General features: G+C 39.3%; 1 protein-coding gene across 3 annotated transcripts; it reads right to left on the bottom strand.

Annotated features, from left to right (window-relative positions):
• Positions 1-980: 980 nt before the first annotated feature.
• Positions 981-26,107, bottom strand: LOC138761128 (transmembrane protein 248-like). Of its 3 annotated transcripts, none has more exons than XM_069932780.1 (8): positions 25,999-26,107; positions 14,690-14,865; positions 12,163-12,466; positions 10,712-10,859; positions 4,251-4,416; positions 3,568-3,705; positions 2,159-2,248; positions 981-1,610 (listed from the first exon to the last, which is right to left on the bottom strand). In XM_069932780.1, exons 2-8 carry the CDS (start codon positions 14,846-14,848, stop codon positions 1,590-1,592), a joined length of 1,026 nt encoding a protein of 341 aa, XP_069788881.1. In that variant the 5' UTR covers positions 14,849-14,865; positions 25,999-26,107; the 3' UTR covers positions 981-1,589. The 3 variants fall into 3 exon arrangements, with proteins under 3 accessions (XP_069788881.1, XP_069788882.1, XP_069788883.1); XM_069932781.1 differs by lacking the exon at positions 25,999-26,107 and adding an exon at positions 22,034-22,198; XM_069932782.1 differs by lacking the exon at positions 2,159-2,248.
• Between the last annotated feature and the right edge of the window lie 1,095 nt (positions 26,108-27,202).

Raw genomic sequence — 27,202 nt, 5'->3', positions numbered from 1 at the left:
CATCCCTGGCAAGACATTCCAGGCACCCACATCTCTCTGCATTTTAAAAACTTACCCCTGATGTCTCCCCTAAACTTCTCTCCCTTAACTTTGTACATATTTCCTCTGGTGTTGGCTATTCCTGCTCTGCAAAACAGGCTGGCTGTCCATCCTATCGATGCCTCTCAATCTTGTAGACCTCGATCAAGTCCCCCTCATCCTTCTACACACCAAAAAGAAAAATCCTAGTTCTACTAAATTTGCCTTATAAAATTTGTTATCCAATCCAGGCAACATCCAGGTAAATCTCCTCTGCATCCTCTCCATAGCTTCCACATCCCTCATATAATGAGGTGACCAGAACTAAACACAATACTCTAAGTGTGATCTTACCAGAGATTTATTGAGTTGCAACATGACCTCTCTACTCCTGAACTCAATCCCCCTATTAATAAATCCCAGCATCCCACAGGCTTTCTTAACGATCCTATCTACCTGTGTGGCAACCTTGAGGAATGCATGGATTTTGAACACCAAAGTCCTTCTGTTCATCCACTCTCATAAGAAATCAACCATTAACCCTGTATTCAGCCTTCTGGTTTGCCCTTCCAAAATGCATCACCTCACACTTATCCAGATTGAACTTAAAGGACCTTCTTAAGTGGAATAGAGCCAAAATGGATCTTTTGCACTAAGATGTTAACTGACATGTACAATTAAGTTTCAGGGGTCATATGTCTCATTGGCTTCTTGCAACAACATTAAGTTAATAAAATACTGAATGACATGGGACCACAATTCAAAATAATGTGGTCTAGAAGTGATTGAGCACCAAATATCCTAAAATACGAGGCAAGATCAACAAAAGCAATTCCTTGTTAACAATTCACTTGTAAAAATACACATGCCTATGGAACAGCTATTAACAAATAGATTGTAGAGTATTTGTATATTGAATATATCCTTTCCAGTATTAACACAAAACATCTGACACAAGACAATTTATTTGATTACATTTATTCACCCATCAGGGTAGCTTTGCCCAAGGCTGATGCTCATGAAAATTTGGAAGTCACGTAAAATAGATACATTGCAGATAATTATCTGGTATGTCCCTTAGATTTCAAACTCATTCCATGAGTATTCTGGACAGCAATGTTCTTACAATGCCACCAACAGACCAAGTTCACAAAATAGCAAACAGTGAAACCATCACCTCAATGACAGTACTTTTTTTTTTAAAAATACAGTATTCAACAGAAAACTGCTGAATGCTTTTGAAGTATATTAAGTTATTACATTGAAGTTTTATGAAAACCTTTGTTAAATCTTACCACTAGCTGTATGTGGGAGGCAGTAGTGTTGAGTGGTTGGCAGACCAAACATAATTCAAAAATTCCAACCACTGTTAGACATAATCATGTTACAAGAAACAATCATTGGTCCCTAGGAAAAACTGTTTGTTCTAAAAATTGTTTTCAAAGAACAGCAAAAATTCAGTGTGATAATTTGCTCATTATATATTTTCCTTCGAAGGAACTCACAAAAGATATCAGCTGAAAAATTCTTTCATCTCCTAATAGATTCCATGTATTTCTTTGGTAATAATATTAAAATTCCAGAGTTTGGACCTAGAATGTAAAGAAACATCAGAAATACTCAGGGATGTTAAGACAATTTTATCCTCATTTCTAAAAAAAAAAGCATGAAACAAAATACACTATGCTTATATATGTGTGTTACCCACCTCACTGACAAAAGGCAAAGGAGGAAAAACCCAACACCCAACTTTCCCCTGCAACCGTGTCTGCATGTCCCGCATCGGATTTATCAGCCACAAACGAGCCTGCAGCTGACGCGGACATTTACCCCCTCCATAAATCTTCGTCCGCGAAGCCAAGCCAAAGAAGAAGAGTAGTGTGCTGGTTGATGGGAAGCAGAATTTTCACAGCCAGAGTTATGGGAGGTGGAAAGAAAGTAAACTGGGCTGGAATCAGTCGCAGAGGCAATTGGGGACTCTGAAAACTCGAGCACTTGGGAGAACCTGCCTGGAAGATGATGGACTGGTGAATAACCCAGATCCTAGCAACAGACCAAGCAAGCTAGGTTCCCTCCCATTTAACACTGAAGAGGGCATTAACATTCCAGTGAAGACTTGCTGCAATGTTAAGGCACATACCTGCAAAAGAATGTCAAACTGAGCCATGAACTTTTGTGATCCACGTGCCCAGCATTCTCTCTTGCTATGTATGTTATACACATCAAAGACCTAGAAAAGAGATCTAGAGCACTTTACATATAATAGAGATATTGGTAAAATTAAGACACATAGTACACTGTGTGCCACATGATAAACTTTTAAGCATGTTCTACCCAGATAAATTACCCTCAGGAACTCCCAGGGTCTTTCAAAAAGAATGATACATGCAATGAGCACATTTATCAGGATTCTCAGGATTGCAACTGGAAGGAAGAACAGTGGTTGATTTCCTTTACTTGCAAAGGATTCCCCAGGTAATCATAGCATAACTCCCACCATAAGTGGCCTCAGTAGGGGAAAACAAAGATGCAACTTTCAGCCACATGAAGGAGCAACACAAGGATCTGTTCTGTGGAACTACTTATGTCTTTTAGGTGTTGATGTCTTGTCTGTGTCTACAATGCAGTATTTTTGATACAAAGACACATGCATTTTAGAATTTTAAAATAATCACAATATAGTGTAAAATCATTAGGATCAAAACAAAATCCATAAAACCTTAAAACATATTAATAGTTACTGTTCTTACAGGATAGAAAGAGATCCTTTGGCCACCCCATCTATGGTGACCATCATGCCTTTCTCTATTGATCCAGGTTGCTGTCTATAAACTATATACCATGTAAATATAGTTACATACCATATTATGGACTATATGTAAAATCATAAAACAAATCTTGCAGGAAGCAACCCACATCAACAACTTTAGCAATATTATTTGGAGATCTTTCCTTAGACAAAAACTGGCAGAAAGATATTTGACCACAGGAGCTTCACACTTCAACAGATCCTATATGTGTTCTCTGTAATGACAAGCTTGGAGGAAGTGATTGAACCATTATGTTCAAACTAGCTAACATGCTTTTAGGTTAAGGAAAATTATATAAAACACTGTGGAGCCATGAAATGCAGCTGGTTAAAAATCAGCACCCAGCTGACAGTCTATGTTATCCTGATTCATGTTCCTACCTGTTATATGACATATTCCATTAGGCCAGTTTGAATAATGGGATCATTCAACTTTTCATCATTTCCCAGATTTATTGAGGTGTACTCAAGTTCTTTTTTTTTTCCTTACAAATCATCTACCTGTCATTCCACAATCTCACTTTTGTAAAAAAAAGTGTTCAAGTGGTCATTTTCTAGTTTTCTGGACTTATTGTGTATTTAAGTTATTTTTCTCCCCTAGTGAATCACTCATCATCATTCTTCAATTCTATTTCCCCAAACTATGGCACTGATAGTAAATATTTCCTATAAGGAAGAAGTTACAGAACTATTGGCATCTTATTAACAAGAGTCAACTTATCTTGAATGAGTCTAGTTACCTTATGTAGGTTTATTGCTTTGTGCCTCAGCTGCTTTCGCATCTCAGCTACCACAGATACACAGAAGATAACAAAAGCCAGTGGAATTAGAATATAACTGGAGTTCAGTAAATGCTGACTGCAAAGAATACGGTCCTCCTGCAAGTGATAAATAATCAAATGGAAAATGACAATATGGCTGAATCTGATGAAACATTTAAAGTTTACTCTTATATTATACATATACAAGAAGACTGTAGATTAGGTATTTATCTTTAGTGGAATGAGACAGTTTAATTCAATGTCTTTTGCTTGGATGGAAGGATCCAATCAGCCACAGTACAAAACCTGAACTCCTAAAGTGCATGTATGGATGCTGGACTAGTCATGCAGTCATGCCTCTTTTTGAGCCTTTATGGGCAAACAAAGGAAAACAAATTTTGTGTAGTTATGCTCAATTCAATAAAGGAACCTTGAATAAAAGTACCACAAAACTCTTGTATTCTTAATTTTCATTTCCTTGCTGGTTAAAAAGTACATTTCAGCTTTGTATTTTGCTCTTTTGATACTGTAAGGATAAGAAAATTCTACATGTATTACTTTCAAAATAAAATTGGAGTTCCACACAGTAAATTAAATATTTGTAACAGTGGTAGTTTTCTTTAATGAATACTAAAAGTAAGGTGTTTTTATTCAAATCTCACCTTTGACAGCAGAATGGTAAACTTGGGTTCAGACTTGAACTGTGCTATGTAGCACTGAACATTTTGACTGTGACCTTGTGAGAATGCCTTCCCTGAATTCTCTGCCAATGTGGTGAGGTACAAAGATGAATCAGTGAGATTCTCCAAGTTACAGGAAGGCAAATATCTGGGGGAAAAAAGGAAAATGTAGTTATTGTCACTAATAATCATAATGCACTGCTTGTTGCTGACAGAAAAAGATGTGTATTATGAGCTGCCATTTTAGTAAAATTAGATTATTACTGTAAGGAATAGTATAGACAGGAGGGACTGAATGGTCAGTTAACATTTAACACAAGCATAAGTCACAGCCTAGTGATAATTCGATACATTGGAAGAACTGAGGGAAGGTTGGTCACAGTCTGTTCCAAAATTCGATACATTTGCAAAGACACTGTAATTTTGCAAAGGGAGAATCGGACTGCTAAAGAGAAAACAGCTTTTCGAGGAAAACATGCTCTGTGAATGACTGGGCCTTTTCCATGGATGTACCTGTGCCAGGAGGGTCTTTTGGGAAGCAAAGTGCTTCATTTTGATTGTGACTAACAATAGAGGTCACTTGGAGAGATCACTTCATTTCAAGTATGAGTAGCAGTGAAGTTACTTGGAGAGACCAGTGCCAGGATCTTGGAAGTTTTGTGGAGGCCACCCAGTTCAAGTCTTGCCTACAAAAGAACCAGGGGCTTGTTTAGATGGACATTTCTTCAAAGGCAATGCAAGAAGAATTGTGAGTCTGTAGCAGGCCACAACTCCAGTCTTCCCATCAGTTCAACATTAATTGTAGCCATCAAATTTCAAAGGCCTAGACTCCCTCACCCTCTAGCTTAAGAGTAAGAAATAAAATTAGTGGTTTAAAATTAAACACTGCCAGGTTCCTTGTCTATTGGTGCTCGTTACGCACGGATCGTAACAGGTACAAGTCAATGCCATGATCTAAGATGATGGAGGATAAATATCTTATGAAAAATTAAGAGATTGTGCCATTCAGCAAATCTGATACTGCAGTAATGTTGCACATCCAGTTACAATGTGAGATGTCAGGAAAAAAAACACATTTACTTATTTGCTCACAAGGTATAGATGTTGCTAACATTCTCTGTCTGTCCTTAATTCTCCCAGGACTGAGGAAAGAGTTAAGAGTCAACTTCATTGGTAATCTGAAGTCTTGTATAGGCTGGAGCAAGCAAGAATGCTTGATTTCCTTTACTAGAAGGACATTAGCAATCAATATAATTTTTATTTACAACTATCAGTATTTATTAATAATGACTAGCATTTAAACTTACAGATATATTTAATTATCTTAATTTAAAACTCCCACAATAGGATTTGAATTTGTCTGTCTGAATTTATGGTCCAGAACTCAGACTAATGGTCCTGAAACCTAATTATGCCACAGATTAAACACAAAATATGGGGAGTTGGATGTTAATTATCAATCTTTATATAAATTAAATTATGTTCCGTTAATAAAAAAAATTAAAACTGATTTGATTAAATGGAAAGATCTGCCTATTAATTTATTGGGTAGAATAAATACAATTAAGATTAATATTTTTCCATGTAGACAATATTTATTTCAATCTATTCCGTATTTACTTGATAATATTTTTTTTTTCGAGATTTGAATAAAATGGTTAGGGAGTTTTAATGAAGCAGTAAATTTTCAAGAGTAGCCTTGAATTAATTAACTTGGAAATATGACCTAGGGGGTCTACGTTTACCACATTTTCGAAATTATTATGAAGCAGCCCAACTTAAATTTATTAGTTCATTGATGGATTTGGAACGGCCCCTGAGTTGGGCCAAAATTGAGATGGCAAATATTTTTGAATTTGAAATACACCAATTTTTGTTTAGATGGAATGTAAATTTGTTACAGCAACATAATGTGCCTATACTAAAACATTTAATGAAGCTATGGACAAAGAAAACGAAAATGATAGGTTCTAGTGGTGAATTGTCGGCTTTGACTCTGTTGTATAATAATCAACTTATTTCTTTCTCAAAACATAATCCAAGTTTATTATATTGGAAATTTAAAGGTGTGGAAAATTTGGGAGATTGTTTTAAAGAAGGTAATTTTTTATCTTTTGATCAGATGAGGGACAGTTATGGTATGGATAAGAATTCTTTGTTTCTTTATTATCAAATTCGATCCTTGGTAAAGCATGTGTTTGGTAGAGATAGGATTTTACCTGAAATGCCTAAATTTGAGACTTTTCTTAAGAAGGTACCAGAGAAGGGTAATATTTCAGTTATGTATCAAATATTACAGGATGGTATGGATAAAAAGGGTTGAATAAATGTAAAGGTAAATGGGAAGCAGAAATTGGTTTTATTTTTTCCAAGGATGATTGGTCAAATATTTGTTATGATAGTGTAACTAGACTGATAAATGCTCGTTATGCAATGATTAATTATAATTTTTTACATCAATTTTACTTAACAACTGAAAAGCTAAAAAAAAAATGGTTTTCATGAATCAGATTTGTGTTTTAGATGTGGTAACGCTGTTGGAACTTTTTTTCATGCAGTTTGGTCATATATATATACAAAGCCTTCGACACCGTGAGTAGGAAAGGGCTTTGGCAAATACTAGAGCGCCTCAGATGCCCCCCAAAGTTCCTCAACGTGGTTATCCAACTGCACGAAAACCAACAAGGACAGGTCAGATACAGCAATGAGCTCTCTGAACCCTTCTCCATTAACAATGGCGTGAAGCAAGGCTGCGTTCTCGCACCAACCCTCTTTTCAATCTTCTTCAGCATGATGCTGAAACAAGCCATGAAAGACCTCAACAGTGAAGACGCTGTTTACATCCGGTACCGCACGGATGGCAGTCTCTTCAATCTGAGGCGCCTGCAAGCTCACACCAAGACACAAGAGCAACTTGTCCGTGAACTACTCTTTGCAGACCATGCCGCTTTAGTTGCCCATTCAGAGCCAGATCTTCAGCCCTTGACGTCCTGTTTTGCGGAAACTGCCAAAATGTTTGGCCTGGAAGTCAGCATGAAGAAAACTGAGGTCCTCCATCAGCCAGGTCTCCACCATGACTACCAGCCCCCCCCACATCTCCATCGGGCACACAAAACTCAAAACGGTCAACCAGTTTACCTATCTTGACTGCACCATTTCATCGGATGCAAGGATCGACAACGAGATAGACAACAGATATGTTACTTATTATCTGTATTTTGAACGAATAAATAAAGTTTATAAAAAATATGGGCAGTTAAAGATGACTCTGGACATCAGCTATCACTCAATGGTGGTATTCTCAACTTGGACTAACTTCAGGAGACAACATCATCAAAGAAAAGGAATCCTCCAATTGCTTTTGGCTAAGCCCACAACCTTTCATTTGGCCTACCAAAGCAAAATATCTATGGCAGATGCCATCTCACTGGCTCTTAGACAAAGCCCTGGAACATCCGAACAGCAAAGACGCAGACATCAGGATGCTCTTTAACAACTACTGTTCACCATTCAAAACTGACCAGCAAACTCTACAAAATGGCCCTCAATGCCACACTTTATTTGGCTCCTGAATTTCCTGACCTCCACACCATAATCAGTGAGTATTGGTAAGAATATCTTCTCCACAATCTCCATCACAAAGCTGTGTTCTCAATCCCTGCTCCACTTGCTTTACACGAATAGGCACTTTCAAGCAGGAAAAACACCAGTCTGTGAAGGTGGAGGTTCTTTGCCCTAATGGCTAAAGACTCATCTTTCTGAATGTGCCGTGGCCGGCCCTGAGGGACCAATTTAACTCTTCTCAGGAAAACCGCCTGACCTGAATGTACAACTGCAAGTGGTTGGTTAGGGGCCGGCTGATGACACTATCAGCTCGCGACCCATCTCCCCACTCATACCGCCCCCGGGGCGGCGGGGGGGGGGGGGGGGGTCCCCCGGGGCGGCGAGGGTGGGGGTGTCCCCCAGGGCAGGCTGAGACAGCCACACTGGTCTGCTTTGACCTTTGGAGTCACTCGCTGCAGCTCACAACATGGCAGATCAATGGCCGTCTTCCCTACCCATAATCCCCTAGGCAGCTAGAACTATTCTGGGAACCACAGAGCGGTTCCAGCAGCATGGGGGAATATGGGCAGGGAAGACGGCCATTCCTCTGCCACATATTTATGACGGGTGTCACTATAGCACCTGTTGCCCTTCATCCATCGCCTCCAGAGGGCGCTGCAAGGCATCTCTCAATATGAATGGGATGCAGGAGGGCTACTGTCTGAAGGATACATTTTAAGTTTTTGATCTGCTCTTGTGGCCGGCTTCCAGGTGGAGGCCTGATGTGAAATGGCCTTATGGCTGTGTAGCTCAGTACAACAATGACACCACAATATCACGGTAGTGAGTCAGCATACAGGAGGAAGATTGAAAAATTGGCTGAATGGTGTACTAACAACAACCTCACACTCAAGGTCACCAAAACCAAGGAATCGATTGTGAATTTTAGGAGGGGAAAACCAGAGGTATACGACCCAGTAATCATTCGGGGAGCAGAGGTGGAAAGGATGAGCAAATTTAAATTCCTGACAGTCACTATCTCGGAGGATCTTTCTTGTATCTAACACACAAATGTCATTGTAAAGAAAGCACATCAGCGCTTCAACTTTTTCAGGAGTTTTGAACAACATCAAAAAATTTGGAAAACTTCTACAGATCTGTAGTGAAAAATCTGCTGACTGGCTGCATCACAACCTGGTATAGGGCCACCAATACCTCTGAGCAGAAAACCCTTCAAAAGATAGAGGACACAGCCCAGTTCATCACAGCCAAAACTCTCCCCACCATTGAGGAAATCTACATGGAACACTGCTATTGGATGCACACCATCTAGGACATTCTCTATTCTGCCTGCTGCCATCAGGAAAGAGCTATAGATGCTGCAAAACTCTCACCACCAGCTACAGGAACAGTTGCTATCTCTCTACAATTAGACTGCTATACAACAAACTTAATCAGAGACTCAGTTAAGGACTCTTACTTTGCCCATTATTTATTATTAAATGTTTATTTTCTGTATTGCAGTTTGTTTTTACTTTTTTGTATTTTTCTCTTTTGTATCAATATCTTTTCTCAAGTACATTTTTTTTTAAACACATAATGTACATGTTATATGCGTATTTTACAAACCACGCATTATATACACATGTGCTATACGAGAATATTTTTTACATGTTGAAAGAACACACACAATTAATACTTGGGGAAAAAACAATTGGGAAAGTTGAACTGGCAATTTATGAGCAGGTAGAGGAATATAATAAGTGGCATTGAAAGAACACACACAATTTATAGCAGCAAAGACGTGCCGGAAAGTTATAGCGAGTGTGGAAGATATAGTGAGCGTGGGAATGTAATAGTGGCATTAAAAGAATGTGCACAATTTATAGTGGTCGTGGGAAAGACATGTTGGCAATTTATAGCGAACATGAGAATGCAATAGCGGCAATGAACATGCACAATTTATAGCAGGTGTGGAAAATTTTGATCTTGGGAATATCTCTTTGTACTGAATGTCATGGTATTCCTATCAACAGGTCATTCTGGTTAGGGAACTGCACCTTATCCATGTTAATTGCTCAGACCCGTCCCTGAGGAAGGAGATTAACAGATCAAGTACCTCTGATTTGAAACAACATTACAAATTAAAATCCTGGTCAACTCTGAAGTCTGTCTTCGATCTATTTAATTTGATTTCTCTCCAAAGCTTGTTAATGCATTGATATGGCATACATCTATATAATGGGTAATTGACACTGCTGGGGAATTGAATATGTGTTAATTGCAGAAGATTAACTGTGGCAGATATTTCTTATGTCCTTTAAACGCAAATTGCTTTTGTCAGTCGGAATTAAGAATACTATATCTGCGCGGTATAAGCATGTGCTTGTTATACAAATTTTTTTAAAAACACACAATTAATGATTTTCCGTGTTATATGTGTGTGCACATTATATGAATGAATTATATGACCACCGCCAGTGGGCTGATATCGCCTCAAACCGTGCATCTTGGCGCCTCACAGTTCAGTGGGCAGCAACCTCCTTTGAAGAAGACTGCAAAGCCCACCTCACTGTCAAAAGACAAAGGAGGAAAAACCCAACACCCAACCCTAACCAACCAATTTTCCCTTGCAACCGCTGCAACCGTGTCTGCCTGTCCCGCATCGGACTTGTCAGCCACAAACGAGCCTGCAGCTGACGTGGACATTACCCCTCCATAAATCTTCGTCCACGAAGCCAAACCAAAGAATATGGTGCAGTTATTTTGCACTAATGATAAGTATAAACTCTGCCTGGCCCACAAAATAAAAGGTCTCAGGATTGTATATGATGTCATGCATGTACTCTGACAATAAATCTGAACTTTGAATTTAAAGCAAACAAACATTTTTCACACACCTTGCCTGGGGCAGGACATGTGCAGCTGCAGTCATTGTGATACAGCTAAGATATCTCCTGGCATCTGTGGAATTTTCTTGTGAAAGATCATGTTCAGGTAACCATGGTGAAGTCAGCATGATATTAATCAACTCCTTTGCTTTAGAATCTGAAACAAGACACAGCAATTGTTTAAAATAATACCATTGGTAAAAGAATAGCGAATCTCTAGATAAATTTCCTGGTTGTAAACAATCAAAATCTCAACTTTTTAAAAAATGTGCAAGTGAAGTGCGAGGACCAAACAGAACATTGGCACTAAAATTAGACACACTGTCACATTACCCTTTCCCACATTGTATTGTAGCCTCAAAGATAAGCCCACAACCTGCACCATGCACTTATTTTGAAATCAACCCCCAAATTGGTCAGTTTTAAAGGTAACTTTGATGCTTGATAGGCCAATAAGAGCAGAAGGAAGTGTCGGACTCTGGCTTTACCCTACCCTCAATTTAGTCTATGTGTCGTCAAAGTCCAGTGTGCTCACTGAATGAAGTGATAGGAGAAGGTATTCGGTTCAACAATCAGTTTATTACACAGCACAAGAATAAAGTTTAACAGAGCTCAGGTTCAGTCGTTAGTTCATAGGTCACCTGCTCAGTGAGGTATTCCCCAAGACTGACTCCTACTGTCCAGTCTCTTCTGTTTATATAGATCAACATTATTACACTGAACAAAAGTTGGCTTTCTTTGCTAGATTTCTTGCACAAGATTTACCTCAAGCAATTTCCTGCTCTGCAGTTATCTAGGGTGTAGACCTCCCATCTTTTAATCCTCATGGCCAGAACATCCTGTTGTCTTGATCAGAAATCAATTCATACCCCATATATTTCTAATTATTTCTTTGTTCTCGTCTGGCCATAGTCTTCTGTTCTACTCAACACCTCCTCATGACTTAGCATTCCTACTAAATTGGTTCATACATTTTCTCTTTTGTATTTGGAGGCAGCAAATTCTACACGTACTATAATCAACCAACTTTGTTACATTCTGTGGCTGTTACTTAATTGCATTCCTATTTCCCTTAAACAGTATAATTGAAGTAAATAGTAAATTGTTACATAGTACTGGATTAATGAATACATAATGAATATTTTCTATGATTACTTAATCCCTTGGTTCCAACAGAAGCAACTTAAATCCTACTAAATATCTATTCTCACACCTTTAAACATTAAAAATCAAAATCTTATAACAGCAACATAATCTATACTAAATGGACAATGAACAGTGCTCTTATGAGATTATCAAAAAAAAGGAAGTTTAATAAATAATGTGTTTTTGCATTTTCTACTGCCAATTTTTAATCTTTTAAAATGGAACAGAAGCATAAAATGATAGATGATACTTTCAGAAACAAGTATCTTTAATTGTTAGCTCTGAAGGAATCATTGCTGCATACATATGCTTACCTCCTAACCCCAGCAGATGTCCAGTGACATCAGCATGGAGATAAGTTACTTTGTTATAAAGTCTTTTTACTGGATCCTTTATGTCAAATGCCATTGGTACGAGTAGAGAGAAAGTGTCTGGTACACCTGGTGTAGAAACAATGGTGGTCAAAGGCTGCCGTGTTGTAATATGCGCTAATGGATCTGGGTCTGGTCGCCTCCTTATAGAACCATGCCCAACAAGGGCAGGTAAAGCTTCTGAGCTTTCATTTTTAGTTGGACAGAATTTCAGTTTACTGAGAGATTGCAGGACTGTATTCCAGACCTAAATCAAAGAGACAAACATATTTCAGCAATCTACAAAATATGGACGACTCCCAGTGTAATTTGATATTATATCTGCAAATCAATTCTGAGAATTGAGTCAACTGTTGTTTCTTTCTCATTGCAGAAGCCAAAACTTTTTACCTAATAATGAGATGTAGGTATGCCAAAAGGCAGCAATGATGTTATGACCAAAAATTCTGTTTGGTTTCCTCCCATTGCTATCTATGACTCTAGGTTTCATCAGAGTTGACACAGCCAGTTGAGGTGTGACAATCAGTTTGGAGGTACAAATTAAGATTCCCAGTTTTCATCAAGCCATGAATATTTATGTATTGGGTGTGAAACCCACAAATGAACAGATTGCCAACTCTCACCTTCATAATTCACACATGATGTATGTGTAATAGGATTGGACTTCAACTACTTTGAAACAATACATGCTGCCGTTGAAATTTCTTAGGGGCAAAAGGGTGCTCTTGAATAGCAAAACTTCTAGTCTTTGTCAAAAGGTCGTGGCTGTTTTTGAACAACCCTGCTGCATTATTAATTCACTTGCACTTCATCCAAGTGGCTTCCCTTCATTGCCTTATTATTAGAATTGTCAAATTATGGAGGGCACTTTGAAAAGTACTCTAGGATACATTAAAAATGTAAAACATAAATGCAAATTAAATGCAATCCAAACCATTACATTTATTTGCTCATGCCTAGCAGCACACAAACTGTACGTTCGCTACAAACTCCCTTAACAGGAATAATATCTGGTTTTGTGGGTAGTGGCTGGGCTAAAAAATATTAGTCAAGACAACTTTTTTCAAATATGCCAGAACACCTTTTACATCCCCTTGAAAGAGCAGATAGGTCTCCATTTGACATTTCACTTGAAAGATTGTTTCCCAGACTTCAGGAATTGAATAACGGCAAAAGGTTAAACAGGTTAGGGCTTTATGTTTGAGGAGATTTGGTATGTCACCAAAGACTCTCAAAAGAACATCTACATTTGCAGAGCATTCTGGCTGGTTGCATCACTGTCTGGTATGGAGGTGCCAAATCCAGGGCAAGAAAAAACTCCAGATTGTTAACTTGGTCTGCGACTCCATGGAGGACATCTACATAGGCAGTGTCTTAAAAAAGCAGCCTCTATCCTCAAAGACCTCCACCACCCAGGCCATGCCCTCTTCATTCTGCTACCATCAGGAAAAAGGTACAGGAGCCTAAAGACAAGAACTCAGTGGCACAAGAACAGCTACTTGCCCGCTGCCATCAGATTCCTGAATAATCCATGAACCAGACACTGCCTTAGTTTCGTGACTATTGTTTACATTTTTTATATTATTGTTGTAAGATGGTTTATAATATGAATGTTTCCATTGTGATGCTACCTCAAAACACTGAATTCTGATTCTGATTTATTCCCTGGAACATGAGGAGAGATATGATAGAGGCATTTAAAATTATGAGGGGGATGGACACAGTAAATGTAGGGAGGCTTTTTCCATTGAGGGTAGATGAGATACAAACCAGAGGACATGGGTCAAGGATGAAGTGGAAAAGGTTTAGGGGAACATTAGGGAGAACTTCTTCACACTGAGTAGCAGGTGTGTGGAAAAAGCTGCCAGCTGGAGTGGTGAACACAGGCTCAATTTTAACTTTTGCGAAGAACTTGGACAGGGACATGGATGGGAGGGGTATGGAGGGCTATGGCCTGGGAGCAGGTCAGTAGGACTAGGCAGATTAATAGTTCGACCTAGACTAGAAGGGTCTGTTTCTGTGCTGTATTATCTACGGATTTTGAAATGTCAGATTATTCAAGTCTGTAATGCATGATTTCACTCGTTATGCTAAGTCAGATGGTAAGTCCAACTGCAGCAATACACAACTGAAATGCGGTAATTCACCACAGATTTGACATTTAAAAAAAAATGTTTTAGTGCTTCAACAGGGGAACTGATGAGGAAATCAACAAGTAATTTATGATAAAAACATTCAGGGGGTAGATAGTAAGTAACAAAAATCAGTTATTTTAATTATGGTATATAGTTCCCAAAATATCCACACGCAGCTGCACAAATACAAGGGGGAATTGGTTTCATTATTACATATTTTTGCCCTAACATTTACATGTGGAGGTACAAAATTAGGCATGTGATTCTGACTGCCATGCGACAGAATTGGTGCTCTCCTTATTGATTCATTTCCTCAAAGCATTTTGCCAGCTTACCTGAGGCACATCAGGATTTGTGATTTCATGTGACTGAATATAGATGCCTAGGCTGAAGAAAGTGATGCCCAGAGAGCTGATGCACAAAATAAACACAACCAGTGGTGCCCGGTGGATAACAAAATGCTTCACATTCTCCCACACGTGTTGAATTGTCATGACAACAGCGGATCAATCTAGATTAAAAAATAGAAGAGGTTAGTAATTGTTGGTGATGCCTCTACAAAACTGAAGGTGTTTAATGAGAAGATTTGACAAGTCTTCTTGCCTGGTTAGTAAATGGTCTTCCAAACCCAATTTCCCAGTATTTTCTTCCTCATTGAATGACCTTTTTCTGAGACAACCCTCTGTTGCTGGGAGAATGTGAAATGAATCCACTGATTCATCTCAACTCTCGGCTGAGGTTTTCTTCTCAGCTAGTTCAGGAGAGACAGAAAAGTCACCAGGCAAAAAGAAGTGGCAATTCTGAACATGCTTCCTGTGTAATCTGTTTAACAGCACTAATAATTCAATGGCTTTCTCCCTTCACTCCCATTTCACATTCCAAATATGTCCATTCAAGAAACAGCAAAGTGCCCATAATCTATGCTTCAATCAAAGTATTTGACTATTTTATAGAATCAGTTGTTCCTTCAATGTCAAAAAGATGACCATGGAATTGAATTTAAAAACAATAGGAATGAATTAACTTGACTTCATGATTTGTTTCTTCTGACATGAGGATATCAAAATTAATTAGCATTTCTTTTTCAGTTTCTAAGTTAACCGATAATTTTGTTAAACACATTTTAAAAATCTGGTTTCAATTTAGAAAATCTTTTGGATTTTATAGATTTTTACTAGCTAGCCCTATATTATTTTCTTTTCCTCACCTTCTATGCAAGATTCAGCTTTTAGAGAATGGTTTAAGATGGGTATCCAGACTTTTCAAGATTTATTTATTGATAATAATTTAGCTTTATTTGAACAACAATCTTTAAATTCAAACTACCCAAGCACCACTTCTTTAGATACCTACAAATTAGGAGTTTTTTAAATTCTTTATTGTTGAGACTTCCTCAGGACATTTATGTTAATACTATAGGAATGATTTATAAATTTAAACAATCAAAAAGGCTGATATCAGCTATATATGATTTATTATTAAAGTCTAGGCACAATTCCCCAGATAAGACTAAAAGGTTATGGGAGCAAGATCTTTAGCTTTCATATTCGGATATTACATGGGTTTCTATTTTAAAATTAGTAAATTCTTCTTCTTTTTGTGCCCGTTACTCATTTCTACAATTTAAGGTAGTACATGCAGCCTACTTTTCTAAAGTTCAATTGGCTAAATTTTACTCCAATATTTCTTCACAATGTAACAGATGCAGGACTGAAGAAGGTACTCTGTTACACATGTTCTGGTCTTGTACTTCTCTTTCCCTTTTTTGGTCCTTAATGTTAATTTGAGACCAAATCCCTTAATTTTCCTATTTGGATTGTTACGAGCCCAGAGGAACCCAAAACCCAGCAGCAATAAATATTCACCACGACAAATGGTTTCTTAAACAAAACTTGCTTTTAATTATCTTTAAACATGAAAACAGAATCAAACTTTAATTTATCTCTATTGACTTACTTAACCCCCTTCTAATTCTAAAGACACGTGTAGGTAATGTGTGTGTAAGTTCAGAAGAGTTCTTTGGTTCACAGTCCAATCTCACTTCTCATTCCTCCAAGTTCATTGGCTGCAGGCAATTTTTATACTGTGCACAGAATTTAACATTTATAAAGTTCACCAGGCTTTGGTGCTTGAAAGGTAAATGGTTACCACTCAGGAAGGTTCTTGTTGATTTTCAGAGAGAGATTTGTTGGTCCAGGACATGCACAACTGATGTACTTCCATCAGTCACCTCTGTCTTGCTGACAAAACTTGCCCCTTCAGGGTTCTCCAGATGATAACCTCTTCCTTTCAGGTCACTACAGAGTTCCTTTTTGTTTCCCTTATTCCAAGTGAAACATTAGACAGCCAGTCCCCTCCTCTTGCATGAACCACAAGGGTTTTGACCAGGCCGTCTTCGCCGTGGGCCGTGGGCCGTGGGCCGTGGGCCGTGGGCCGTGGGCCGTGGGCCGTGGGCCGTGGGCCGTGGGCCGTGGGCCGTGGGCCGAAGCCTGCTTGATTTTCTCTACTTGCAAAACCACATGAACCTCCTAGAACAAGAAGTTCTCTTCCAGACAATCTGCGTGCGGCTCCAGCAACATCTTTCATCTGTTGCCTTTGGTAAACAACAATCCATTAGTGAAGTCTCTTCAGCATTCTTCAAAGCTCTTGCAAAAACTCTAAGGCCCCATTATGTCTAGCATGGCAGAGCTCCAGTATTTTAAATAAGATCTGTTTTAGTGTTCGCATGTAACCTACTCTAACAAACCTTTCCCAATTTATCTCCCAAAAACATATCTATATACTCTGTCACAGGATTAAAATAACTGATTTGAATTTAACAGTCTCTCAATCCAATGTAATCTCCTTTCCTTCCTTTATTGTTTGACGTTCAATACTGATGAAATTAAAAGATGCTGTCCCTCCTACTCATACTCAATGGCTATCCAATATGATGGCATGTTTAACTTTAGAAATAATCAGATGCTCTACCAATGATTTTTTTTTTATATAAATTAATGGGTCCTTGTACCAACTACTTTCATAATTTAAGATTATTCAGATACTGTTTTGTGATTTTAGTCCTTTCTATATAGTAATAAATTATATGCAACTACCAACAACTTAGGAAGAGAAGGGGGTAGATTTAGTAGAATAGTAATATCTTTTTTTGTCTTTTTCAATTAGCCATTTTAATTCAAGTCCATACTATACTTTTTTGTCTTTCTTTTAGTCTACTTGTTAAAGTATTTTGTTTGTATATATTACACCTGCATATTCCTTTCTACGTACTAACTCTGTTGAACGACTTACTTATCACTATTGAAAACTAATAAAAATATTGAATAAATTAGCACCAATATTGTTATCCCTGCACCAAACAATGGTGGTGGAAAGAGAACAGAATTTCAATTCCACACCCCACTCCCACACCAACATGTTTGTCCAAGGCCTCATGTTCTGCGAAACTGAGACCACTTGCAAATTGGAGGAACAATACTTAATATTCTCTCTGGACACTCTCCAACCAGATGAGATTAATGTCAACTTCTCTGGTTTCTATTAGGCCCCACCCCTATCTCCCACTCCCCATCCTCTTCCCTCTCTATTCAGAGAGCTATTCCCCTTCCTCCTATCACTTCAACTTTTTTTCCTTTTCTATAATTCCACCCATCTCCACATTAGACCCCTTGCCTGTGGGCTTGTGCTCCTCCCTTGGCCTTCCCTCCACTATTTTTTTCCAGACATCTGCCTGCTTTTTGCTCATTCCTTAATGAAGAGCTCAGTCCCAAAATGTTGATGATATATCTTTATCCTTGCTAGATAAAGAACGCACTGTGACTTGCTGAGCTTCTCCAGTAGTTTTCAATTTCTTTAAATATTAAAGAGGGAGTTAATGTGTTTTCATGGAATAGTAACATTCACGACAATATAGCTCTCAATGCTGAGCAGAAAAAGTGGAAAACACAGAATAGTTCATGGGTTTATTTGGTTAAAATAGGACATACAAATACTCTACTGCTTCATACATTCCTAAACAGAACTGATAAATTGACCTTTGCAGGAAGAGTTGTTTGAGTGGAATAAATGCAATTCAACCAAACCATTCTCAAACACTGCCTATTAACTCCATTGAAAAGCTTGTGGCTAGATGGAATCTAGCTTAGCTGTATAAGCATTAATGATAGGAGCAGAATGAGGCCATTCATCCCAGTGAGTCTTTTCTGCCATTCAAATCATGGCTGATGTATTCTTTCTTTCAATCCAATTTTCCTGCCTTCTCCTCATAACCTTTGATGCCCTTACTCATCAAGAACCTATCAACATCCACTTTAAACCCACCCAATGACAGCTTCCACAATCATCCGTGGCAATGAATTCTGCAGATTCATCATCTACTGTTTGAAGGAATTTCTGTTCATCACTCTTCTATCGAGATGACCTTTTAATCTGAGGTGTGTACTGGCTGGTTGTACACTCTCCCATTACTGGAAACCTCTTCTCCACACCCACTCTCTCAAGCCCTTTCAATATTGGAATGTCTCAGCGAGATCCCCTCAACCTTCTAAATGCCAGTAAAGTACAGACACAGAGTCATCAAATACTCCCAAAGCATTAACCCGCTCATCCTCGAATCACTCTCATAAACCTCCTCCAGATCCTTTCTAATGCCAGCACATCCTTCCTAAAGTGCTCAAAACTAATACAGTACAGGTATACCCCACTTTACGAACACTTGCTTTACACAAATTCACTTTTATGAAGAAACCTGTGTTTGCTTTTACAAAAAGATTTTCGCTTTTACGACAGCAATGAGCCAGTATAGAGGCTGCGCTTTTATCCCGAGGCTGTGTGCGCACCCCGAGCAGCTCTTCCTCTCTCTCCTACATCCCAGTCTCCTGCACCTCCCACCACCACTACACTTTATAGGCTGTGTACTTATATCATTCTTACTTTTAAGAAATACAAGTGTTATTTTAGGTTTTATGGATTATTTGGTTGGTTATTTTTTTGGGTCTGGAATCGCTCAAAAAATTTTCCCATAGAAATTAATGGTAATCACTTCTTTACTTTACGCCATTTCAGGTTATGAAAGGTTCTGTAGGAATGCTCTAGTTTTGTAAAACAGGGTATTCCTGTACTTCAAATGTAGTCTGACCAACACCTTATAAAGCCTCAGCATTACATCGTTGCTTTTATTTTTTGGTGCAGTCAAAACAGCTGCTAATATCACATTTGTCTTTCTTACTATGGACTCAACCTACCAGTTAACCTTTAGGGAATTCTACACCAGGTCACACAGCATCTACAGAAATAAAGTGTAACCAACATTTCGAGCCTGAACCCTTCGTCAAGTATGGGGGGAAAAGTAGCAGGCACCTGAATAAAAAGGTGAGCAGGAGGGGAGGAGAGGAGAGAGGAATACAGGCTGACAGCTAAGAGGTTAAAGGTGGATAATGGGTGGAAGGGTAGAAGAGAAATAAGCTAAGATGGGGGTGGGGAGCTGGAGAAAAGGAGACTGAAAGAGAAGGGAAAAATGAAAGATGGGATGGGTTTAATAGAAACTGGAGAAGTCAATGTTAATGCCATCTGGTTGGAGAGTGTCCAGACAGATAAGGTATTGTTCCTCCAATTTGTGAGCAGCCTCAGTTTGGCAGTGCTTGAGGCCAAGGAGAGACATGCACAAGTGTGGTGTGGAATTAAAAGGGTTATCCACTGAAAGTCCCACTACTGTAGTGGATGGAGCAAAGGTGCTCAACGAAACAATCTCCTGGTCTGTGTCCAATCTCTCCGACGTAGAAGAGGCTACAACGGGAGCCCCAGATGCAGAACATTACCCCTGCAGGTTCATAAATGAAGTGTTGTTTCACTTAGAGGGATTGTTTGGGGTCCCAAATGGTGGTGAGGAAGGACATGTGGGCTCGTGTAGAATTTCTTGCAGTCTTAGAGTAGATACCGTAGAGGTGATTAGTGGGAAAGGATGAGAGGACGAGGGAAGCCTGGAATGAGTGGTCCCTGCAGAAAGCAGAGAGAGGGAAGATGTGTCTGGCAATGGGATCATGTTGTAGGTGGTGAAATTGCAGAGGATAATATGTAGGATGTGGAGGCTGGTGGCATAGTAGGTGAGGACATGGGGAATCCTTGTTGCAACTTGGGACAAAGTGGGCTAGAGCAGATATGAGGGAAACAGATGTGGGTAATGGCAGAGTTCATGGAAGTAGAGGGGAAGCTATGCTTTTTGAAGGACAAGATCATCCATTCCATCCTCCTCATTGGGTATTGTAGAATTATCCAGATAATTTCCTGTCATTGCAGACAGCAGATAAACGAACAACACTATGGGGTGGAGGGGCAGTGAAGGGACATGAATGCACTGAAAAGGCATGATTTTGACTCTATAATCATTGTGCAAAGGTCATCTCTACTGATACAGTAAACTGGTAGGACTCATGGTGGTTGTCCTCTCACCACCTTCACCCAGAGTGGCTCACAAGTGGATGTAATGATATGGGAGCCAGTTCTATTGACGAGAAACACTCATGTTAACATTATAATGTATAAAGATGCAATATCCTGATCTAGGTATTTCCAGGTTTTGTCACATTTTATTTTAAACTATGTCACAATAACTACTTCAACCAAGGAAAATATAAAGTTATAGATGTCATTGCTAGGACAAGTATTCTGAAAAAAAATAAAATCACCATGTTGAGAGGCACCACAAGAGACTGCATTTACTTGAAAATGCAGCAAAAAAATAAACTAGTTGAAAATGCAGCAAAAAAATAAACTAGTTGAAAATGCAGCAAAAAAATAAACTAGTTGAAAATGCAGCAAAAAAATAAACTAGTTGAAAATGCAGCAAAAAAATAAACTAGTTGAAAATGCAGCAAAAAAATAAACTAGTTGAAAATGCAGCAAAAAAATAAACTAGTTGAAAATGCAGCAAAAAAATAAACTAGTTGAAAATGCAGCAAAAAAATAAACTAGTTGAAAATGCAGCAAAAAAATAAACTAGTTGAAAATGCAGCAGGTCAAACAGCATCAGCTTCAGTTTATTTTTTCATGTTGAAAGGCATGTTAATTTAAAATATCACTGTAATTTCAAGTACCAAAGGCTAGAACAAATTATGCCTAAAGGTAATGAAAGACCTTTTCCAAGAGGCAATCAATACATACTGTACATCCAACGATGCTAGCTGTAATTATTGTGGTGTTATACAAGAGTCCCCACTCTGAACCACAAGTACTAAACTGGCCTGCACCTTAAGGTTACTATTCTACAATGCAAATATAAATAATGATTGCCTCGACTTCAATTATGGTTTTGCATCTGAACAAAATGTGGCTTTTTGAAATGGAATATCAAATATCTGCATGTTTAAAATTGCGAAGTACAAATATTGAACACATTTATTCCACAGGGAGCAGAGGGTGGATTACTCATACCATACACAAAGTAAAAAGATTAATTCACCCAGTGTTAGGCCTGTTCGCCCATCAGTCTTCGATCTCCTGTCTAAGAGATTGAGTATTGTAGAATTATTCAGATAATTTCCAGATAATATGAAGATTGGGAACATTGCCTCTGCAATCACACTTAACAGTAGTGCTTCTCAAAGGTATGTACTCAGTCTCCTATATTACTCCTTCTACACCCACAACTATACAACTAAATATCATTCCAACTCCAAATTTACCTCTGACATCACTGTGGAGGGTGGGGTATCAAATAAAGGAAGGAGATTGGAAGTGCAGTGGCATGGTGTGAAGATAACAGCCTCTTAACATCCATAAGATGAAGATGTTCCTCAACTTCAGGAGAGGGTGCAGTGTCCACATCCCTATCCGCTGATGTTGAAAGAGTAGATGGCTAAACATTCATAAGAATGATTATTTCCAATAAGCTGACCTGGAACAAGCACATTTATGTCATGATAAAGAAAAAACACCCACTCCTCTACTTTCTTGGAAGACTTAGGCAGTTCAGCAGGTTCCTCAATAACCTACAGAGATGCACCATCAAAAGCATGATAGAGCTGCACTGCACAAGATCAAAAGAAACTACAGATGATAGTGAACTTAGCTCAGAACATAACAAAAACTTCTCTCCCTTCCATGAACTTCATCTACATGGCAGCAACATACTGAAAGACCCATCATACCCCAGACACTCTCTCATTTCCCTCCTACCATTGGAGAGAAAACACAAAACTGGGCTTAAAGACAGTTTCTTCCCTGCAGCTATCAGGATTCTGAATGAACCCCACAACAGAACTCTCATGGCTCTTTGCATTGACCTTCCTTTTCACTGCAATCCTATACTCTTTAAATTGTTCTCTATAAACAGCTGTATGTAATACCAGGGACAACCTGTTGGTCTGTTTGCAGAACAACCTCTCACTGTACTAGGTATTTTCTGACAAAAACTTTAAACTGAAACCTCTCCAAGAGAACTTCTATGGAAGCTTCAGCAGCAGTCATATTTCATTATCATTATCATTACAATGTTTACTTAACTGGGTAGCAAACCAGAATGAAGAACACCCAAGAACTAGGTTCTAATGAAGGTAAGATCTGCACAGACACGTGAGTAAATTATCTGCTCTCTTCTGGCTACTTTTGTTCTAATGATCTGCAGATGTTTACTAGTACAGGTAATTCATTAATAATACTTGTTAAAAAAAACTGGTCTCATATCATAAATATAACCAAAGTACAGTCCTTGAAACAAAACATATGCAAATATAAATGCACAAAATCAGTAAACACATCTAATATCAACTGTAAACCAATCTCTAGGTCACACTTCAAGCAAGGCTTACAAAAATCTGAAATCAAGTGCTGTGTTGTTAAAAACTCTGTTCCACCTGGACTGATGGGAAACCACAACATAAACCACAGGGTAATTGTCACTTAAGATATTTAAATTACACAATAATAATAATAATTGGTAGACTTTTAACCAGTGATGCAAGCAGGATTTAGAATCAACTTTGACTCTCACCAAAACAAAACTCTACTGTAGTGGGCACACAGCGCAATATTGCCAACCATCAGACTTACCTGACATATCACAAGGCAGGGAGCACTAATGGCTCATAGCTTTAACCTGCTGGTCATGTGGACCAGCAGCTGTTCACTAATGAGCTCATTAACAGGCAGGGAATAAAAGGTCTGTGTATATCTGCAATAAACCAGTCTTGAGTTGACCACCTTTGTGTGTGTTTGCCTTTATTTAGTAGCATCTACTGTAATAGCCACTGCACTACCTAATTATCTTTAGCTATTCACACATGCACAAGGGGCATTAATGACCAGAAGAGGAACTAAAGTATCTCAGATTTCTAGCCTATTTTGCATTTACTGTTCTCAATTGGAATGAGACTACAAGTCACATATCCTCTTGTGTTTCAGGAAGATTAGTCTCAGTATGGTGCTTCACATTAATTCATAACTTGGCAGGGTATGGATGCATTGTGAAACAAAGAAAATGAGGACATGGAAAAAGCAGGAACAGTATTTGAAGTAAAAACACACTGCTGGAGGAACTCAGCAGGTCAAACAGCAGACTTTATATAGTAAAGTTAAACATACATAACCAACGTTTCAGGCTTGATCACTTCATCAAGCTATGAAAAATATGGGCATTCAGCCAAAAAAATGGTGGAGGGGGCACAGGGGGAGGAGTTCATCCCCAAAGGCAGGAGGTGATAGGTGGCTAAGGGAAAGAGGGCTCACCAGCAAATAGGGATGGAGGGATGGCTCTGTGAATGGAGAAGGGAATGGAGAACGGGAGGAAAGAAAGAAAGGGATGGAGAATGGGGAGTAGGTTAACAGAAACCCCCAAAGAAGTCAATCTTAATTCCATCTAGTTAGAGAGTGCCCAGATGGAAAATTAAGTGTTGCTCCTCCAATTTACAGGTAGTCATGGTGGGACAGTACATGAGGCCATGAACAGACATGTCAGTGTGGATCTGCCAGTGGCCACCCATTTCAATTCTCCATCCCATCCCCTTGCTGACATGTCTGTCCATGGTCTCATGTATTGCCAGACTTGAGACCAACACCTCATCTTCTGACTGGGCACCCTCCAACCAGATGGCATTAATAGAGACTTCTCTGGCTTTTGCTAAAACCCCTTCCCACCTCCCCCCTTCCTTCCCCCATCATCTCTCCATTCCCTGTCTCCTTTTGCAGACATGATAAATTCTACCTAGACCCATATCACATCCAATTAACACCTTTTGTTGGTCTGGATTCCCTCCCCCATTGTTTAAATTCAGAGACTTTGTGGTACATCCTGTTTCTGCCTTTTCTAGTTTTTCCTTGAAGGGCACAGGCCAGAAACGTCAGCAATATATCTTTGTCTCCTATAAATGCCGAATAGACCAGCTGAGTTCCTCCAGCATTTTACAATCACAACATCTGCAGCCTTTTGTGTTTCTCTCCGAAGATGGTTCTGGGCTCAACTTAAGTGTAGAGATTTAGCTGGGTATACAGCATACTTGAGAAAACATCAAAGATTGTTGAGAAGAATCTTTCACGGAGCTTGAGCAAAAGGAGAAACCATTATTAGAAATTGCTGCAGCTGTATTTGAGCAATGGCACTGGATGAAAGAGGAGACTGTGAGGGATACTGGAATGTTAGGAGTCCAGAGATACTGGAAGCAAGTGCCAATTAAGAATAAAGTATTATGGGTTAACTTAAGGTGAAGGGATACTGGAATGTGAGGAGTCAAGCAAGTGCTCATTAGAGATGAAGCATTATGGGTTAAATCAGGGTGAAGGGATGCTGGAATGAGAGGAAGGGTTGTAAAAGTGTAATAAACTAAGGATCTTCAAAACAGGACAACAAGTAGATAGCTTTAGCAAGTCTTAGAGATTAATTAATGAATGAAGAACAAAGACATGATACTTCTCTGGCTAACAAGTTTGCAGGAAGACACATAAACTGATAAGAAGTTAGAATCCACGTGGGCAGAATTACCTAATGCTAAACCAATCCAGGAGGCAGAAGAATGTTGGGGGGAAGGTATCTCTGTACTGAAATGAAATGTATAAAAGTTGGGTCAGCCCCAGTATCTGTGTGTATTCCCAGGGTAAGGGGAAGCACCCAACTTTGCATTGTTGAATAATAAATGTTCTTTGTTCTCAATTTTTGTCTCGAGCAAATTCTGTGAAGGTACTTCTGTTTCTCACAAGACGGATGTTCCTCCATCTTACAAAACGTTATAAGAAATAAAAATCCAGCTATCAGAGTACCAGAGTCTGAGCCAAACAGCAGGAAGACGTTTGAAGAGTTGTACTGTACTGGTCAACAGAGACAGCCACTCGTGGGATCAGCATGCTGGCCAAAGCAGGGGGTGGGGACAATCAGTCATTCCAATGTTGAACTTTTTACTCGAAATTACAGGAACAAATTCGTCCCGTCTTTAAAAACATCAAATGAAATAAAAGAGAATGAGTAAACAGTGAATAAGTCAGACAACACCCATGGAGAATCGTGGTGGACGTTTCCGATCTGAAACCTCCAACCCACGCCATATGCGCAGAGCACATCTCGGGCTCAGCCATTTCCACCGGCCGAAGCCATCCTCCGTTTGGCACAGGCTTTCAACTCCCCACTTTCAATGTTGTCCATCCCACCCGCCATGTCACTCACCTCAAACACTATCCCGCCTGACCCTCGACGGAAGTCGCCGCCAAAAGTCGCGTCACCGGATATTGCGTATGGAGATCCACATGGTCATGTCGGATTGTTACGCAATGGCAGTAGCTTCGGCAGGGACAGCGATGTTAACGCTGTCTTGAGCTCGATCCCAGATGTTGCAGCATTTACTGTTTTCCCTTAGAAACGGAGTGTTTTCCTTTTGTAATATCAGGTCCGAATCATTTCAGTGAGATTACAAGATCTCTTCAGTTGCCCCAGTATGTCAATTATTAAACTCAAGACTTACGTCTTCTATTTAGTTCTTGTTCAGACTTTAGTGACTGTATTTTATGCAATTTTCGAGAATATATTCAGATCTAGCATTATATTGCCAGAGAACTGGCGGATTACTAAATATTTCTGTTGTGTATGCACTCACACAATTAAGACTCTGAGACGTGATGCTTTCTCATCCTTGACTTCTATTAGACTAACCTGGCTATTGACACACAGGGTTTTATATATATATATATGTGTGTGTGTGTGTGGAAGGGTGGCATCATAACATGGGCATTATGATGTTCAGAAGAGAGTGGGCTTGTACCTAACACTCTTCCCCGTGTAGTAAATGCGGACTGGGCCCCTTCAAACTAATAAGATTACATTGGGCCCAGGACTACAAGTGAGAAGTAGAATACCATGAGTAATTATAATTATAAAAGGGAAAGTATTTAATAATAACCAGGGCACATAGTCCTTAAAGCGTTCAGGTGGTCTTTCTCTTTTGGACCGCCTTGGCATGGTTTGCTGTGCCGGTCTTTGGGACCTGTCGATAGTCAGGTACGCAGCAACTGCCCGCCTTTGCTGACCTTCAGCGGCGAATGCCTGTCTTTGCTGCCCTCCTAGCTGTGTGTCTCAGTTACTGGACTGCTCGCTCCGCGACCATCTCTGCCCCCCACTTCACTTGGTCTGAGGGGTGGGAATGGTCAGGGCAGGTCTGATTCCACCTCCTCCAGTTCATGGACCTTAGCGTCAGTCACTGCTCGTAATTGGTCAATGTGTCGCTTCCACATTTGGTCCCCCACTAGAACAGAGTATGAGCAGGGGCTCAATTTTTGTAAGATTACTCCTACCACCCATGGGTCTTTATATTGTCTATAATCTTGTACCAGAACACTCTCTCGCACACTTCCAATGTTCAAGGTGAGGTCTGTGG

This window comes from Narcine bancroftii, chromosome 4 (genome assembly GCF_036971445.1).
Source record: "Narcine bancroftii isolate sNarBan1 chromosome 4, sNarBan1.hap1, whole genome shotgun sequence".
In the NCBI taxonomy this organism is placed as follows: domain Eukaryota; kingdom Metazoa; phylum Chordata; class Chondrichthyes; order Torpediniformes; family Narcinidae; genus Narcine; species Narcine bancroftii.
This window is presented reverse-complemented; position numbering and strand designations above follow the sequence as displayed.

Bases quoted from the DNA above. Each gene is read 5' to 3' on its own strand.
- LOC138761128 (XM_069932780.1), bottom strand. From the start codon at position 14,848: ATGACAATTCAACACGTGTGGGAGAATGTGAAGCATTTTGTTATCCAC. The intron at 3,706-4,250 runs GTGAGATTTGAA...TATCACTTGCAG, and splicing joins TTACCATTCTGCTGTCAAAG to GAGGACCGTATTCTTTGCAG. The intron at 2,249-3,567 runs GTAACTAGACTC...TCTCTTTTCTAG, and splicing joins AAGCAATAAACCTACATAAG to GTCTTTGATGTGTATAACAT.